Source organism: Magallana gigas, chromosome 5 (assembly GCF_963853765.1).
Source record: "Magallana gigas chromosome 5, xbMagGiga1.1, whole genome shotgun sequence".
Classification (NCBI taxonomy): Eukaryota; Metazoa; Mollusca; class Bivalvia; order Ostreida; family Ostreidae; genus Magallana; species Magallana gigas.
Window position 1 is genome coordinate 41,805,276 of NC_088857.1, and position 19,575 is coordinate 41,824,850.

The window sequence follows — 19,575 nt, forward strand, 5'->3', positions numbered from 1 at the left end:
GGGATATTAATTATGACTTGCCCCGCGTTTCAGGTTTTTTACTTGCAAAACATCTACAAACGAAAATACCAAACAACCTTCAGCAGCAACTTATAAATTATTTATTCCATACACAATTCTAAAGAGGTAATTAAATAAATTTTATAAATGCTTTATACTTGTATACATTCGCTATCTTCCATGGAAAAAAGTGGCATGGAAAAAATGTTGTTCAATGTTCATCAAATACGCTGTAGCCTTAGCAATCGAAAATAATTAACAAACTGTATATTGATAGATTGACATATCAACAAACATTCAGACCCGCAATGTGTTTTTTTACAAGTTCTATAAAATGTAGACTCAATGACTGAATTCTTTACCGTTTTCCGTCTGGGTTATTTTGAATCACGTGTGTACGTTATGTGTAGCCATATAGATGAACACTTTAAGTGTTTAATTTTTAAAAGAAATTGTGTACATGCAGAGCAATGCAATGCTAGAACAATTAAATTCCAACAATGTATATGGTGAGGCCGGTCAGACTGATACTGGTTCTGCTTGTTCTGATAATTATGAACATGAATAATTAAATAAAAATGGTTAAAATTATAGTAAAATTACCGGCATCGGTCTTCTCCGTGCGCGGATCTAGAAGGGGAAGGGTTCCAGACCCCCCCCCCCCCCCCCCCCCAGCGAAATTTTTTTCAATTACGTGTTACTGTACATTATAAACTTACCAAATATGCCTCGGACATCCCTTAGCAAACTCAAATAACCGTCTGACTTTTCAACCCCCACCCGGAAAAATTTTCTGATCCGCGCATGTTCCCCCTCCTCGAAATACAAAATTATTCTTCAAAACCCCTTGTAAAATTTCAAGGATCTCCGCATATACATGTATACTAAGAGATTCATTGGCGCTTGCGTTCGATAAAAATGCGTGTAAAACGTTTGCCAATGGTCTTTTTACCTTCGTACCGGGCATAACCACAGTCCTACTCTGTGAATAAAATGCGACGAATCAAACTAGAGACAACGTGTTAAGATCTGTATTTGCTTATAAACATGTAGTATCATCGTGCAAAATGCACTGTTTAATTATAAAAAAAATTTTGACTTTACTTGTAAAATTCAACATCTGTTTCGTAATTTTTTTCTCACAGTTTATTTCTTACAAAGTTACTTTTTTATTTAGTGATTGACACTTTTCAGACTTGATATGTGATTTCAAAGAGACAAAGTGTCATGTCTCAAGGACTGTTAATCTCTTAAAACAACATTGTGCAATTATCAGATTTTCATTTCTTGGACATCAAAGACTCATTGAGTTTATTTAATTATTTTATATCTGTGAACCTTTCACTCAGCTTACTTATATCATTACCTGTCAATTTATACTCATTGTTAAGATTCTTATAGATAGTTATGTACAATTGTCTATGTGCAGTCTGGAATACGGCGGCCAGCCCCGGCCACGTCCGACTCTCCCAGCGTCTTGAGTCCGGAGGCCACTACTGGCCATATCCGAATTGTTTGTAACATGTATGTCTGTTAAATTGTTATAATGTTGCCATCGTTGAGTCTCGTCCAATAATGTGGAATCCTGCATCAATTGCCTGTTTATTTATCTGGAACTGTATACTGGTGGACCTACGGGAATACGGCAAACCTAGTACTCCTCGTTTTAGCTTACGGCCCACAGCGCGCCACAACCTTATACCTTATACACTTTACGCCAACATTCCCTCACCCGGTTCGTACTGCACATGACCGATGCAGATCCAGACGAATTCTCTATCACCGTAAAATCTACGCGGTCACAAAAATATAATACTTTGTTTCTCAGTTTTTACACATCTAATATTGTACTATGGTCAGCTATCAATTTTTTGTAATACGTCACAAGTATGACGCAGCTACGACGGAAAACCTAATCGTTGCTTGCAACGAGCTCGTCTCTAGTTATTTTTCTTCTTCTTTTTCTTCTAGACGTTTCTTTAAACTGTAATATCTCGCTTGTTTGTCATTAGATTTTATTCAAATTTTCAGGGTGTTTTGAAAATGACAAGAGCTTACTATAGCACAAAATATTGTGAAATTGCTACTTCCGGTTTTGAGTTATTCCCCTTTGAATATTTTTTAGTGGGTCTCGTGTACCTGCAAAGGCTCCGAGTTGATCCGTAGCAAGTAGTTTTGATTTACAAATCTTTAATGTAGACATCTTGAACGTTGTCCTCCTAGTTTTACATGTTTGATTAAACCACGTATACTTCTTAAAAAATTACATCGAAATTTATGTTTCAAAAAATGTTAAATTTTGCTTATATCTTTCTTCAATAACTTTTTAGTCGTAATTTTTTTCTAGACACATATAGAACAAAAGTTGTGCAAAATATTAAGAGCTTTCATTTGATACCATAAAAAGGGGGCTAACCCCTAAAATGAGTGGTCTAGATCCCTTAAAAGTCTTTGCTTCATAACTCTAAAACGGTAAATTTTTCGATATGGGCGTCGCTGCAAAAAATGTTGTTCGTGACTTTATTGATCTCATAAAACTGTTTTTGTGTTCGGGTATTGCATAATATGAGGGTAAAAAGTATTATGTGTTGACAGTACTCGCGGCAATTTGGCCAAGTAAACGAAACTCTCCTTCGCCGGCGGCCGAGAAAATCGGTCACCATGGTCGCGGCTGGGCTACCTAGCGGTCAGCGGTTATCTAATACACGAGAGTTGCGTCTCTCATATATGAATTTATTTAGCCGCGAACTCAAGAATTGTTTTAGTTTTGATTACACATAAAAGTTTATGGACTAAACGATTGGATGTCAATTAAGAAATTGTTCAGTTAATTAATAAAAGCAATGTCATTCTCAATCTAAAGCAATATCAGACATAGATCAATTGTGGGTTTTAAGTTTAAAATAAAGAACTTCTATTTGATAGAATATGGTCATTATACTGCAAACTTTTCAAATCTTCCTGGGTTCTAAGCGGTGCGTGTCTGTGCGTTGTACCTTTACGTACATGTAATCTATCCTTCGTCCACGGCCGAGGAGATCAGCCACGGCTGAACTACCTAGCGGTAAGTGGTTATCTAATGCACAAGATTCGCACACCGCGACGCACACTTAGATGAATATGAACGTGTTTGGGTTTATATAGCCGTAAATACAAGAACTATTTTAATTTTATGTTATAAAAGTTTGTCCATCTTGTATTTATTTAATTAAACATTAATTGAGTGTAAATGAATATTAATGAACGATATTACTCCAAATCGGAAACATCGTCAGACATAAATTAATGGATGGTTTGTTTATCTAAAAAAATTTAAACCCCCCCCCCCCCACAAATATTAAATGATGATTATCCCTCGCATATGACCGAGGAGATCTAGCGCGAGTGGACAAGTGATCCGCGGTCGTCTCTTTTCTTCTACATGTACCTTATCACGCGTTCATGTTTCATATTTTGCACGGACAGAACTATATTTTATTATGTTTTCCACTATTATATAGGTTTAAGATGAAAAGATAAATTTATTTTACTAGTACAGTTGATGAAGCATTGATTTAATTATACGATAGCGTACAAGGTAGTTTAAAAATCAAATCAAATTATAATCAAAGTTCCATGTTACATGTTTGCGGTAGGTGCTAGCACGATAAAAGAATGTCCTCAATTGTCCTGAATTGAGACATTTGATTATTATTTTAAAGAATATTCACATGAGTTTTAAACAACTTAAGATTAGATTCTATCGGTCACATATTAATTACACTGTAGTTTTTCTTCTCCATGGTTGTTCGCTTCAGTGTGGAAGCGAACTCATTGCTGCGTCCCCCCTCCTCCCGCCCCGCTGACAAGTGCTCGCCCTGAATTTTTTAAATTGGCGAAAAGATATCCAGATCTGTCGAAAATCATTTTTGATGACTTCTTCTTATGTGTAACATTTCTCCTCAACGTGTTTCACTTTCCCACCCGTTTGTTTGTTCGGTCAGTCTGTGTTAATTCAAACGCCACGTGCGACCGAAAATCTTGTTTCGCTTTAGCGCACACAACTCAGAACATATGTAATTGAGTAACAGTTGGAAGGGTGCTTTTATAAACAATAAGACTATTATTCGAAGTCAATCATCTTCACATTTAAGATGTGAAATCGTAACCTGAGAATGGGGCTTAAAAATTAACCTGTTGAACACGCTAAACTTCTATAGTTATGAACAGAATAATTCATAATATATTATAATTGAAAGTTGGAAGTCAAAGGAAATTTTGTTCTTGGGAAATACGACTACATTATGCAATGCAGTTGCTCGCCATAGAAATCATCGAAGTACTGCAAGTGTTTACAGATTTCTTATTTCTTTAAAAGACCATGATAGTTCACTTGACTTGCAGACTATAATATAGCGACATATCTGCCACCCAAAAATATATGCGCTTCTCAAAGTTACACATAAGTGCGCAATTTGGGATTTTATTTATTGCAAATTGTATGAAAATTAATAAAAAAAACCGTTTAATTGAAGTCCTGTATTATGAGGTTGTAATGCAACTTAATTTACTTACAAGGTTAGCTACAGCCAGTGAAATACTAATTTTAGGTGAACAATGAAGACGCAATATATTAAAATACAAGATAAATTGTTTCCAGAATAATAATACTATGCATGTGTATATGAAGGTTGCACCGTCATTTGTATGGCTGTAGGTGAGATGGTAAAGCTGTATCGATGTACATACAATGAATGACTGCACATACGGATTCCGGACCGTGGCTACTGACGATACCCATGATAGTCTTTTAATACATCAATGCGCAGTTTGATCTAGAAACTAACCAGTTTCACAACTTCTTCGAATTTCTCTAACACAGAGTGTCTAATTCCTTCCCAGAATTCCAATTTACGCAAGCGCAATTGAATTTTTTTTATAAGTTTAATTAGTCAACCCACTGACATAAAAATAAGGATTTTGCACATTATTACATCGTCGAGAGAAGTAACATTCAATTCTGTAAATAAGGTTATATAATTCACATTACATAGTGGTGTCTCTATGAAACAGCACCGTCTGGTGTAAAATTGAGATGCTCGCTTTTGCATAAATTCTCCCGCTGATCTTTTTTTTTTTTGCTTGCTAACCTCTGAAAATTTAACTCGCCATTAAAGATCTCATTTTTTTAAAGAAATTTTGAAACGATTTCACAAACTGTGTTCGACAAAGAGTTTTCCTAAAACATTTTCCTCCTTTCTTTTTCAAAACACGTTTTATATACAGGCTTTCAATTACAACACATTTTTATAACAAAAGCAGAACTGAAAGTTTAGTCATTATAATAGTTTGACACCATATCACATATTTTCAACCCGCAGCAACAACGGAAGACCTACTCGTGGTTTTGCCACGAGCTCTGCTCTAGTTTCTCTATCTTTTTTATTTATTTTAAGCATAGATAAACAGTTCCTAACCTTTAACCCATTCGTTTTAGGTTTAAAACTGAAATTTTTACTTCAAAGTTCAAAATGTAAACAAACGCTTTGTTTACATATAAGAATTTCAAGCTCTGTAACTCGCTTAATATAACTCAACAAATGACACTCAAATTTCGGTTGACTTTTAAAATGCCTTTTAGAAGCGTTATAAATATAAAAATCGGAAAAATAATTTTTGACCAAAATCATGACCATGCCCCTTTAACCTCAGAAATTTTCTAAGAAAAGTCATGATCTCTAGAAGCATCATCATGGTTTAATCTCATGAAATAATGTGACCTTGATCATGATCAAAAATCCTAATCAAGGTCAAAGAACATATCTTGGTCAATAAAGTTATAAATCATACAAACTTTATTCCGTTTTCATGCGACCTCAGTTGACCCAAGTCAAATGACCTTGGGTTAAGGATACAACACACAAGAAATGAGCAACCTTAGTGTTAAAGGGGCATGGTCATGATTTTGGTCAAATTTTATTTTTCTGTTTTTATTATTTGCAATGCTTTAAGAATGCATTTCTAATGATCAAATGAAATTTGGGTGCCAGTCGTTGAGTTTTAAGCAATATACAGGGCTTATAATTCTTCGGCATGAAAACAAGGCTCGTGCCCTGTTTTTGTTTACATAGGTTCAATATACCATTAAAAATCTTTTTAAAGCTGGTTTGTCTATCTTATTATTCACTTTAAGCATAAATAAACAGTTTCTTACGATTAACATGTTAATTTTAGGTCTAAAACTGGAATTTTTAATTTAACATTCAAAATGTAAACAAACACTTTGTTTACAAATCGAAGAATTGTAAGCTCTGTTACTCGCTTACGACTCATCAGATGACACTCAAATTTTGGTTGCCTATTAAAAATGCCTTACTTAAGCATTTTCAACATTAAAATCGAAAATATTATTTTTGACCAAAATCGTGACCATGCCCCTTTAATACGAGGTAGTTGTGTTTGGTTGTACAAATAGATGCCCTTGCTAAAATGTTAAATCCTTCTCTGAGCCATAAGGCCAGTGCTTATATCTTGGTTTATAAGATGCTTAGTGGATGACTTTTGACTTGACCTTCTTGGGACACCAGTTCATTACAGGTTAAGCCCCAGTGTACACCAACCCATTGCGGCTGGCTTGAATTCGCCAATGCAGATAAAGTGTCTTGTGTAATGACATAACATATGGTAATAATTAGCCTTTGAGTTATTTGCAGAATACCTACGACTAATGTGCCATGTGCTCCTATATACATTCCAGAAACTCTTTATTGGGAATTATAAAATGATTGGGCAATACATGTGCAGGTAATACATGTATAATGAATACATATTTGGAATAAAAACAACAAAGATATGTAGAAGTACACAAGTAGCTCTGTATTTCAACAAAAGTACTAACAGCTGTAAAAGTATTAAATGCATATAATCATAGTAATCAACAAATCATGAAGTCTGTCCAGAATTGGATATCAATTTCATTAGGCGTGCTTTTCAATATAGAACAACCCATAAAAATAAAAGTGATGCTATTCTCTGCAAGTAATAAAAACAAATAATTGAATATAGATTTTTTTCTATTCACTTATACCATCAGTATTGGAAAAAGAGAATCTGAAAAAAGATCAAATGTACGATTAAAAATATTGGTACATGCACTATACATATACCGGTATATCTGTATGCATGTAATTTTGATTTGACTACAAATACTTCATGCATACAAGAAGATTTACCATAGATAAAATTTAGAATACGTAATATAATTGTATTCACATTTTAAAAAAGGTCTCCATGTCCAAAAAACAGTGCTTTTCTTATTCTTAACTGAATATGAAAATTGGCATTAGGTAGGGAAAACATTTCATGTTTTAACAATTTTTTATCAAACCTGGTCCATCGAGAATGTTACAAAGATACTGAATACAGATTTGTTTTCTATGTTACTTTCAACATTTGAAGAGACCATGAAACGTCCAAAAATTATTTTTTCCCAGAAAGAGATGTCAATGCCAATATCATATACCGTAAAATTTAGAGTTGGTAGGGGAACTGGAAACACAGTTTACTTATTTTGGCCTGAAGTAAAAAAGGTAACAGGTCTTAAATGTGTATATACATGCATCTTGAACATTCATTTACAAAAATACCACCACAGAAAGCTTAAATTGCACTGATACAACACTAAACATTCTCTCACAATAAATTACTGAAACATTTCGTCATGCAAGACTGGATTAGCAAATTCATATTCTTTTTCATCAATAAAGCAGTATTTTTATTTACACAAATCTCATTAACAATAATTTTAAAATTAAATAATAGAACCTGCAAGACAAGAAATTCATAATGTAATGATTAAAATTTGGCAATTTATTTATAATACTGCAAATATATGAACAGTATTGAATTGTCTAATCATTCTATGAATATTTAATACAACAGTTTTAGCCCTGATTTTCTTCAGTAATTGTCTTTAATTTTTTCCTCACACTACACTATTCAAGAGAACTAAAAAATAGTGGTAATTCATATGCGTGGATCTAGAAAAATTTTCTGGGGTAGGGGGGTTTATAACGGTTATTTTTTAGTTTTTTAAAGAGGGGGTCTGAGGCAGACACATTTTGGATAATTCTATAATGTTAATTTAAAGAAATTTGAATTTTAAGTGGGGATCCGACCCCCCCTTACCCCTCTAGATCCGCGTATAATTCAAAATTTCCTGTATATTCATAAGTGCATTAATCTAGTCATAACATGTATGCAGTTAAATTAAAATACTGACAACAAAATACTTGAAATTTGTCAAGACACTTCTGAATAGTTACTTAAAAGACACATCAATTCAAATTTAGAAAACTTCCCTGAGATAAACTGTTTTACAGCAATTTAAATATGAAAACACAGTATTGTACAATATTCATTTGTTACATAAATTCAATCAAGTCAGCGATCGAAATCCACATTTGAATCACACTGGAAATCGCACAAGCACATGCGTGCATGGCTGCATGAATGCAGCCCTCCCCATTTTTTCCAAATTTTGTGTGTGAGGTTGAGGGGGGGGGGGGGGGGGGGGGGGTGTTAGGGTTTGGGGGTGGGGTGGATAGGCAAAACGAGGAGAGCTACATTATTGCAAGTAGTGACTGCTTTGTTTTTAAATGGATCAGCCATCCATCTGGACAAGCCTCTTGCTGCTTTTTACCGCTGAACCTCAATGTCATCCTTTGTTATTATCTTTAGCAATTCTTTGGCATATTGACTTTCCTCCTACAAAGGTAAAACAGACAACAAATGAGAGCATTCAAGCTCAGAATTTTTGTACTTGTACACATAGTGCATTGTAAGCGTAAATAAGAATAAGGGATCTCCCATTTTTTAAAGTACATTATACAATGTTTTTTGAGAAAAAACAAACCCACATCAAGATATTAATAACATTTATAACACTATATATATAACAGAAAAATTAAACTATCCTACATTCAGCTACGAACAAATGGCAATAAAACCCAGAGCAGACTTACACGGAATTCATCTTTGCCATTAAGACTTCGGATCCTCTCCTGCAATTTTTTGTCCAGTTCCAGTTCTGGTCTTTGACACTCCTCTACAGCCTTCTGGTGATTTGTGACAATGGAGAGAAGAGCAGCCAAAGTGTGCTCATGGAAGGAGTTGTGTTCTTCGTTTAGGACTCCCACTAACTGCTCAATCATGCCAGTGTCACACATCACATCTACAAAACCAAGTCTATAGTTTATATCTCAAATTACTTCTGCTAAATGCCACAGAGTGCAAGGATACCATCAGTTCAATACTTGTTCTCTAGGTACTAATCCCTACATTTGATGTCTGGCCAATCCACATAGTACTACATGTAGTTTACTAATCATTAATCAGCCCAAACCTTATGTGTCTGGCCTATCCACATCCAGTACTAGTATAGTAACTATTAGTCTCTACCTTTGATGTCTGGTCTATCCACATAGAGTACTAGTATACTAAGTATTACTTAGTCTCTGCCTTTGATGTCTGGTCTATCCACATAGAGTACTAGTATACTAAGTATTACTTAGTCTCTGCCTTTGATGTCTGGTCTATCCACACAGAGTGCTAGTATATTAACTATTACTTAGTCTCTACCTTTGATGTCTGGTCTATCCACACAGAGTGCTAGTATACTAACTATTACTTAGTCTCTACCTTTGATGTCTGGTCTATCCACACAGAGTGCTAGTATACTAACTATTACTTAGTCTCTACCTTTGATGTCTGGTCTATCCACACAGAGTGCTAGTATACTAACTATTACTTAGTCTCTACCTTTGATGTCTGGTCTATCCACACAGAGTACTAGTATACTAACTATTAATTAGTCCCTACCTTTGATGTCTGGTCTATTCACAGAGTGCTAGTATACTAACTATTACTTAGTCTTTACCTTTGATGTCTGGTCTATCCACACAGAGTGTTAGTATACTAACTATTACTTAGTCTCTACCTTTGATGTCTGGTCTATCCACATAGAGTACTAGTATACTAAGTATTACTTAGTCTTTACCTTTGATATCTGGTCTATCCACACAGAGTGTTAGTATACTAAGTATTTCTTAGTCCCTACTTTTGATGTCTGGTCTATCCACTTAGAGTACTAGTATACTAAGTATTACTTAGGCCCTACCTTTGATGTCTGGTCTATCCACATAGAGTACTAGTATTCTAAGTATTACTTAGTCCCTACCTTTGATGTCTGGTCTATCCACACAAAGTGCAGACAACATGAATGCAGCCTTAATCTTTAACTTCTCAACATCTGTTTGCATGGCTCGCATCAATACAGAAAAGCCATCCTTTTCTATAAACACTTTCTGTGCTTCAGGATTATCTCTTGTGAGACCTGAAAGAGATGTGTGGTGTCTTAATATGCATTTACAAATCAATGATATCCAAATACAAGATAACTTTATATTATTAACTCATCAACTACCAGTATTATAGTTTTACTGCTTGTCATATATTGCATACAATTTGGCTTAATGTTTAGAGGTTGCTTGATATATGCTGTACACTAGTTTAAAGGGACTCAGACATGATTTGAGCTCAAAAGTTTCAAATTTTTACCTTCTAGAATGGTTTTTATGCATTTTTAATGATTTTTTAATTTTGAAGTCAAATATTGAGTTACAACAAGACACAGAGTTCAAAATTCTTTATTACCGTTTGTAAATAAGGCAAAGCTTGAGTCTTTTTGTTGTTGACATAAATGTGGTATTAGTATGAATTGCTTTTTTTTGTTGATAATATTATTTATGACCACATTGAATCAGTTTATCTTGTTTGGCACAAGTCCTTTTGTCAAAGAGATGAAAATTTTTGTACTTTGCATTATTTGCAAACAAACGTAAGACTTCAGCTTTGCTTACACGACAATGACTTTTAACCTCCGTGTCTCACTTGTAACTGGACTTTTAACATTTAAATTATTCAAAATACACATATAAACAATTTTAAACAAAAAAATCAAAAATTAAATTCTAATCTAAAATCAAGTCTAGGTGACAGAATATTGTAGTATTTTTTTATACTTACATGACACAGCATACAAAGCTTTTATTTTAACAGTTGAATCGTCATCTGTATCCAGTATTGTCAACATTTTTGGTAACAAGTTTTCTTTGAGAGCCATCTCCTGACAATAAGTGTGGTTCTGAACCAAGACTGCAATCAACTCCAGTGTTTTCCATCTGATCTCAGCTGATTTGTGGGGCAGTAATTTGCTAAGCACTGGATATCCTCCAATCTTGTAAAAATCTGAAACAGACACACCACATAAGAATGAATGTTATTTCTATGCAACATACGAGTTTATGGATGATAGTGTGTATTAAGAAAAAATTTGAAGGGTTTATGACAGTAAAACTGAGACATTTACATGTACCAGCTCTCTACTATTTCAAATGTTGAGGTTTAAGAATTAATCAATTCTTATGTATTTCTCAAAGTCTGAATATTTGTTTAATACATATTCTTACCTGCAGCAAAATCAAGGTTTTCACACCACTCAATGATTTCATCTAAAGCATCAATCATCTGTTGCTCTGTACTTTCTGCTGTAGTAAGAATACGTAAGCCCACCTTCATCCTCTCCACTGGGCTTACTGTTAAATCTCTCAGGGCATTGTCCAACCATTGTCGACGCTAAACAAAAATATTTTTTGCAATTATTGCAACAGAAGTTTTTTTTATGATGATGGTGACTTAGGCATAAAAGCATAAGCTGAGCCGACTCTCAGGCAAGGTTTATGTGGGGTATGGAGATGGGGATTGGGAATTCTCTAATTAGAATAATTTGTGTGTCTTGGATCAAGCCTCACCATAGAATACCTCCCATGTATCGGTAGGTCTAATGGAGCAGTTGCTGATCTGCTTTGGAATAACTTTATAGAATAAATAATATGAATTAAATAATAACTACGGTACTCACTTTATTGAAACAAACCTGTTACAGCTTGTGTATGCCTTCTTTTTGAATACCAGTAGTTTCCATATATTCCACACACAAAACTAATTCTATTTTTTATAACCATGCAGGTCCGTAAGACAATATCAGGAACATAAATATACAGTACACTGTTATAAATGTAAGATGTCTTTGAACCATTTCAATTTGTAGATAGAATGTTCTATCTACTGTCCAAGGCACAGCTGTTCTGGGTTCACTGGTTGAGAAAGATCAATCACGCTGGTAGACAGTGGTGGATATAGTGCAATCTCTAAATTCAGTTCAGTCAGATAAATCATTATCCACGATTTGGGAAGGAATAAATTAAAGTGATGGTATGAAGGCATCAATTATCTTGATCGTTCATTAAAATTGGTAAGATGGGAGGGGTGTTTATAATCTACCTTAGTTAGCGAGATTTCTCGTGACTGAAAAATTTTGACTAATGTCTTTTCTAATAATTTTCTTCAAAAGAAGAGAAGTCTGTGAAAATTTTTCAGTCTCGATGAATCTTGCTGAGATTAGCATGATGAGACGTGAGTCAAAATTTTTAGTCTCAACGAATCTCCACTCCAGGTATTATGCAACTGTTCATCAAACATGGCAATGACCCAAAAAGGCACAAAATTCTCAGATTAACTACAATAATGATGAGTCGCCTTTACACCAGTGAATCTTGCTGAGATTAGGGTGAGGGACTATAGTCTGTCCCAATATATTTATGCAGCAATTTGGAGGATTTTTTATAAAAATACACATACCTGTGAAAGTAGTGCATTTGAAATAGCTGAAATGGATAATTTCCAAGATAATTTCATTGACACATGACATTATCATCTTTCACTCTGAAAAATTCACAGGAACGAAAAAAGATTCCTTAAGGAGATTTATAATGGGGAATGTTTACATCTTTTCTCCATCCTGAATACACTCGGAATACATCGCGTAATTTTACAACGTTATCATCCGGGTTTGCTGCAATACAAAATCCCCGTAGACCACATTTTTTAGCATTGTATTGAAACCTGATAACCTAACAGGGGCGTTTTGATTAAGAAATCTTGGAAATTTCTCATACATTGGAATGAATGTAAATCCAGGATATCTTGGGATAGAGTTTAGAGGCTCAGTCAATTTAACAGGTTGGGACCAATCTTCCAAATGGGATATAATAGCCCGTTTGGGATATAATAACCCAAATGGGATATTTTAATGTGCAAAAAATAAAAATTTTTGATTTTGAAATTTTTGATATAAATCCGCATTAGAATAGATGAAATACATATAATATCTTTTTTTTATTTTTTGCACTTTAGATTTATATCCCATTTGGGTTATTAAATCCCATTTGGGATAAGGGTCCCAACCTGTTTAAGAATCATTGTACAACAAAAATAAATGAAACCTGTCTATTTCAGAATAACGAAAAGCAAAATCATTAAAAAATGAAGTCTTGATAGATTACAGAAAGACTCACAATTTCACGACATCATATAGATACGAGTTGTAAACAAGCATGTTTACCTCTTCAGGCATGGGTTGCACGACATGATTCTCATCCTGAGGACTACCACTCTGTGTTTCAAGACACATGTGCAGCAACTTTCCGACGCTTTTCGGTTGTTTGTTCCTATCATCAGGGGGACCTCTATCGCCACCGTTATTCTCCATCTTCTGTATTTTTGCAGTAAACAAGGTTCAGAACACCCGAGAATATTCCATGCACACTCCAACTTTTAGTTGTCGTAATTTGTTTACGTTCCCGGTACATTTAATTGCTAAAGTTGTTGTAATGATAACAAATATCATAAACATAAATATGTTACATTGTGTAATTTTTATGAAAAGTTATAAACAAATATTTCCCCGAAATCATTTTAATACGACAACCAAAAATCATGTGGTATGGGTAAAAGTAGATTCACTTTACAGAGAACTGAGATGCAGTTATAAAAACCTAAAAAGAACTACACCTAATTGATATCGTAAGTATATTTATTTGGAGGGACACGGGCAAACCCCACCTTCGCTTGTCATTATGATAAATTCCAATATACCTTATCTATAACGGTTATGCATGATAATTTTTTGAATTACATGAGGCAAACCATCGAACCATCTGACCATATATAGCATGCATAGGCCAGGGTTGTAGATAGCTGCCTGACTGTAGCTCCCGGTCTGAAAAAATTCGGATGGACGACATGGGAGCTACAGTGCCTCCCATAGTAAAAAAAAACTGCAATTCACGGCGCACAAACTTGCACCACTTTAATTTACAGGGCTGGGGATGTTGTTTAAAAGAATATCAGAGGCAAGTGAAGTGACAATATCTTTGGTAAAATGTCCAAGGAATTTTTTGGGATTAAATATTTGTACAGAATGTGATCGTAAATGAGATTAATCAGTCCAAACCTGGCGCATTTGTTTGTGTGCAGTAAATTGCAGTTTTTTTACTATGGGAGGCACTGTAGCTCCCAGGTCGACCATCCGAATTTTTTCAGACCGAGAGCTACAGTCCTGCAGCTAGGTTGTAGAGTAATCCCATCCGCACAGACATTTGTCTCTATATATGATACAGACTTGCCCCATGTATTGCTGAAGAGAATGATTGCAGACCATATTTCACATACTTTTGATTATTTCAAGGAGGTTGTTAAAATACAGGTCATATTTACCGCCTTTATTAAATCAAATGAATTTGAACCGGCTTGGGGTAAAATGCTGACGATGGACCCGCCACTTTGGAGGGTCCAGAGTGGAGGGGGTGGAGTTTGGTGTGTCAATCTTAATTAAGAGTCCATTTGATATGTCATTTCAATTATTTTATCAGAAACAGAACGGGGCACAACATTGTTTTATTTATATGACTTTAAAACACAAGCACTTAAAACTCCCCGCCCCTTAATTGACAATGACGAAGGGTGTTCATCAGTTCTACACAAGATCATCTTCCCAAGTCAAGGGTTTCTGATCTGCACCTCTTCTCTGTGGGGAGCAGAGTTGACTGAAAACGCTTGGCTAGCGAAGATGACACAAGATATACTTTGTAAAAAATATTACAGCTTCATTATTGCTGAAATGTACAAAATGTTTGATATTTATAACAGCTTATGAATTTTATTCTACAAAATGAAAGTCAAGTAAAAATAATTAATTTATTGTAATATTTCATTTCCTTAAATTGTCCCTATGTCCTGAAGATAATTGTGCTGAAATTTCTGAATGCATTATGACATGGCGAGACATTTCAAACAATGGACATTGTCTCCAACATGCAACAATCTGCATTCAGATGGTAATAAGTATTTTGCAACGAAGTTGAAACTCTTGGTGACTTGGAATTTGGATAATCTCTCAACATTGAGGTGAGTTAACTTCCTGTTCCCAGTCTCACTGGACTTAGAATAATTGTTACACAAACTTAAAGTAATTTGTTTCCTGATAAAGTTCATTTGAAGTTGCTAAAATAATTACCCGGTAAATGTTAGGAACTACCCAGTCACCTCTTTTTTTAAATTGGAAATTGGAATGACAGATCAAACAGACTCTTAGTTAAGATTGACACACAAAGCTCCACCCTCTCCACTCTGGACCCTCCAAAGTGGAGGGTCCATAAAAATGTCAGCATTTTACCCCAAGCCATTTGAACCTGGCCTCCTTATTCATAGTCTTGCGCTCTAGGAACTGATTTATCTTTTGTCCGCATTTGAACTGGTGTTTTGGACAATCTTTATTGAATTTTTTTTTTTTTGGTGCATATTTCTCAATGGTCATAGGTGTTTAAGCAGAAACATTAGCCCAAAGGTATAGCTGCAGGCCTGAAAAAAAAATTGGATGGACGACCTGGGGGCTACAGTGCCACCCATTGTAAAAATTTTAAATGGCGCACAAAAATGCCTGCTAGTTTTGGACTGATTATAAACTTGCCTAGTTGCTGGTTCAAGCCCTAGCTGCTCAGGTCGCTTGTCAATGATATGGTGTGTTCATTGTGTTGCTTGCTTACAGACAAGGCACATACTTTATCTTTCAGTCCATCCAGCAGCAAATTGGTATCAGCTTTTGATGGGGACTAACCTGTGATTTACTGGTGTCCCATCTAAATTACTCTCATTCACTTGGCACCATGCATGGGAACCAGACACTATATATACTTTTGCATGGCACAAAGAATGATTTAATTAACTTATTACAAGATTGGGTGGGTTTTCTTTATCAGTTTGTGATATTGTATTCATGGTATACTGTAAAATTGTTTAATTTCATGGGGGCTAATTTTCGTGGATGGCTTAAATTTTACAGGTTCGTGAGGACTTAATTTCGCGTATTCTTATATATCTACAATTTTTAAAGGAAATATGACTTTATTACCCTAATTTATTAATTCGTGGAGGATGTTATTCCGTGGATGAGAGGTACCCACGAATTCCACGAAAATTGAGCCACCATGAAATCTAATGATTCCATAGTATGCTTAAGCAACTTTTTGCACCGACATTTTTTTTGGCAGAAACATATTAGCAGTTTTGCTTACATTTTTCTCTCCCTATTTTATTTTTCATAATTTGCAAGGTATCCTGCAGACATTGATGCCCAGACTTACCACATATCTTTCTATCCTTGCATTATAACCAATTATAAATCATGAATTTTCCATTTTACTATCAAGGTTTTAAATTTGCACTAAACAGAGCTTAAGAATATATGCTTCAGCTTGTACTATTTTACATTGCAGATAGATTTGGAGTTTCTGACAGCAGACATGGAGGCCATTCAGAAAGCTATTCGTGAGGAATTTCAAAAGAAACATGAATTTGTAAAAACTATGGAGGAATTTTCCAAAATGAAAACAAATGAAGAGAGAGTAAAATTTGTGTTATCCTTGCCTGTGGTCCAAAAACACATTCATCTTGAGGATTATGATAATGGCAAAAATTCAGAAGAATCTTTTCATCTAAGAACTGAAGGAAACCAGTACTTCATAAAGAAGAATTATTCCAAATCCCTTAAGCTTTATACAGCTAGTGTTTTAAAAGCTCCAGTGACGAATATGAATTGTTTTGACAAAATGGAAACCAAGACTGAGACCAAAGACCTGGAGTTAGCCAATGCTTATGCTAACAGATCAGCTGCCATGTTTCATCTGAAGGACTATGCTGCTTGTTTGTGGAATGCAGAACTGGCTTTCCGATTTGGATATCCCACGGAAAACCATTACAAGTTACATGATCGACAGGGAAAGTGTCATAGACAGCTGCAGGACTTTATTAAAGCAGAACAGTCGTTCCAATCAGCTTTAAAGTCCCTGGAGTTTTCAACTCTAGATGAAAAGAAAAGGCAAAATCTATGTAAAGATATGCAACGTCTTATAGAAGAAGTGAAAATTGAAGGCCGTAATTTGGACTTGGAAAATCATATGGATGAGGAGCAGAGGCAGGTCGTAAACCATTTTCACTCAGATCTGCCTCAAATTGACAAAAGTTCCCAAAATTCTGTATTCCTGTCGGCCAGTAGTACAGTCAGTTTAAGGGAGAGCACGGAAATGGGACGTGGACTAATGGCATCCACTGATATCAAAGTGGGAGATATTGTAGCAGTGGAGAAACCGTATGCCTCAGTCAATCTCCCAGAAAGAGAACAAGAGTATTGCAGTCACTGCAGTAAAAGAATCAATGCCCCTGTGCCCTGTCAGCAGTGCAGTGATGTTGCCTTCTGTTCCCTGCAGTGTCAGGAAGAGGCCTGGACAGAATATCACAGAATAGAATGTAAAATCATCAGACATGTCCAAAATATGAAATCAAAACTAGGGCATCTAGCATTTCGTATGGTTTTGAAAGCAGGATTTTCCTTTCTCTTCAAGGAACAAAGCAATTTTTGCAAAGATGACGTGTCAGAGAGTATTGGATATAATGGGGATGGCTGTTATGATTCGGAGAATTATCATGCTCTATACACCTTAGTGAATCATGGAGACAAAAGAACACCTGAGGATCTGTTTAACAAGGCAGTCCAAACTGTGTATTTATTGGGGTGCTTAGAGTTAACTACTTTTTTCAAAGATTGTCAAAAGGGACAAGAAATGGATGCAAAATGTTACATAGGAAGCCACATTTTAAGACAAATACAAATGTTGCCCTGTAATGCCCATGAAATTTCTGAAATCCTCTGGAAGCCAGGGGATCCTACTGTAACAAACAGCATAGAGATAGGATCTGGAGCTTACGCACTTCTCAGCCTCATCAACCATTCTTGTGACCCTTCAGTGGTAAGACACAACTATGGCAATATTTGTGTTGTCAGAGCTATAAAGCCCATTAAGAAAGGAGAAGAAATTCTTGACAATTATGGAGCTCTATACCCATTGACCATAAGAGAGGAACGTCGGGCAAAATTACGGCCACAGTACTTCTTCGATTGCAACTGTGATGCTTGTCAGTTAGAACTTCCTCTTTATTTTGATATTCCTGATGATGTCCCGGTGTTCAAATGTAAAGACTGCTCTGGACCTATTTTCATTTCTCAAGACAAAGATCTGGCAGAAGCAGAATGTTCAAGTTGTCATGAGAAGAAAGACTTGAATCAAACTGTGATGAAGCTACAGGAATCTACAAATGGGTACCATGTAGCATTAGAGCAGGTGCTTGCCGGAGTTGACATGCAGGCAGCATTAGAGGTGTTATTAAAGCACCTGGAATTCCTGACAGTTCACATTTCTTTGCCATGGAGAGACATTAATAACTGTCAAGAGGCAATCAAACAGTGCTTTGCCACGCAAGCCAATTCTTATATCCTTCCATGAGTGAACATTTGTGTGACAAAATTTTATGATAGAATTAATGATGGAACATTTTCGTGATATTCTGGCTGGATGCTCAAGATCTATGCATTGATTTTCTCCCTGTGTTTATCGCCGGGTCATGTTTTGCACTGCTGGACTAATCTAATTAGATTCTCTGTGACTTTGAGATAAAGTTACCAACAATTTATTAAAATGTTTTTACCAATAAAAGGGCATTGCATGGACATTATCAGTTGTGCAAAACAGCGTGTAGAATCACGAAAAATTATTACTGGAATGTTATTTTTCTTAATAAAGCACATTGATTTTAACTCATCCTTTTATTATCAGGCTTAATCTTGTATCCTGTTTAATTAAGATTTCAAACATGTTTTTTTTTTTTTATTTTGCATCCAATGGCAAGTAATTGAGGACATGAGCATTTTTGTGTTTCTTATGGTGATTCAGGCCATTATTTTCAGAAAATATTCACACACAACAATAGATGTTCCATTAGATTTTGTATGGATGTGCTGATAAAATGACAATAGATCTTGAAGCGGTGAAGGGGTATTTTTCAAGCACTGGCAGCAATGTTACAAAGCCTCTGCTCAAAATGTTTAACTTTATATTAAGAGATTAAAAACAGCCTGAATAAATTCAGATATAACAACAGTGTAACAGCCACAGAAGTGTGGTTTGCTTTAACAGCAGTGAAAAGAAGCAATCTCATCAATTCAACATCAAAATACATGGAGATTTAAAGCCTATTTTAAATGTATTTTATATTTCGTGACACAAGCTTATTTTTTCAACAAAA

The 19,575-nt window shown here is 35.2% G+C and overlaps 2 protein-coding genes across 5 annotated transcripts; one reads left to right on the forward strand and one right to left on the reverse strand.

Annotated features, from left to right (window-relative positions):
• Positions 1-6,834: 6,834 nt before the first annotated feature.
• LOC105347317 (hsp70-binding protein 1) lies at positions 6,835-13,724 on the reverse strand. The gene is made up of 6 exons (XM_011456344.4): positions 13,502-13,724; positions 11,508-11,673; positions 11,065-11,286; positions 10,217-10,372; positions 9,003-9,211; positions 6,835-8,745 (listed from the first exon to the last, which is right to left on the reverse strand). The coding sequence occupies exons 1-6, from the start codon at positions 13,646-13,648 to the stop codon at positions 8,677-8,679; spliced, it is 969 nt and encodes a 322-aa protein (XP_011454646.3). The 5' UTR covers positions 13,649-13,724; the 3' UTR covers positions 6,835-8,676.
• Positions 13,725-13,820: 96 nt separating this feature from the next.
• On the forward strand, positions 13,821-19,087 carry LOC105347318 (SET and MYND domain-containing protein 4). Of its 4 annotated transcripts, none has more exons than XM_011456346.4 (2): positions 13,821-13,962; positions 16,713-19,087. In XM_011456346.4, exon 2 carries the CDS (start codon positions 16,740-16,742, stop codon positions 18,774-18,776), a length of 2,037 nt encoding a protein of 678 aa, XP_011454648.3. In that variant the 5' UTR covers positions 13,821-13,962; positions 16,713-16,739; the 3' UTR covers positions 18,777-19,087. The 4 variants fall into 4 exon arrangements, with proteins under 4 accessions (XP_011454648.3, XP_034303534.2, XP_034303552.2 ...); XM_034447643.2 differs by lacking the exon at positions 13,821-13,962 and adding an exon at positions 14,488-14,644; XM_034447661.2 differs by lacking the exon at positions 13,821-13,962 and adding an exon at positions 15,202-15,345.
• Positions 19,088-19,575: the final 488 nt, after the last annotated feature.

Coding starts and splice junctions, on each gene's coding strand:
- LOC105347317 (XM_011456344.4), bottom strand. CDS start 13,648: ATGGAGAATAACGGTGGCGATAGAGGTCCCCCTGATGATAGGAACAAA. Junction 9,212..10,216: donor GGATAGACCAGACATCAAAG/GTAGGGACTAAG, acceptor TTGGTTTTGTAG/ATGTGATGTGTGACACTGGC. Junction 8,746..9,002: donor ATGGCAAAGATGAATTCCGT/GTAAGTCTGCTC, acceptor TTACCTTTGTAG/GAGGAAAGTCAATATGCCAA.
- LOC105347318 (XM_034447647.2), top strand. CDS start 16,104: ATGCATGGGAACCAGACACTATATATACTTTTGCATGGCACAAAGAAT. Junction 16,179..16,712: donor TTAACTTATTACAAGATTGG/GTGGGTTTTCTT, acceptor TTTACATTGCAG/ATAGATTTGGAGTTTCTGAC.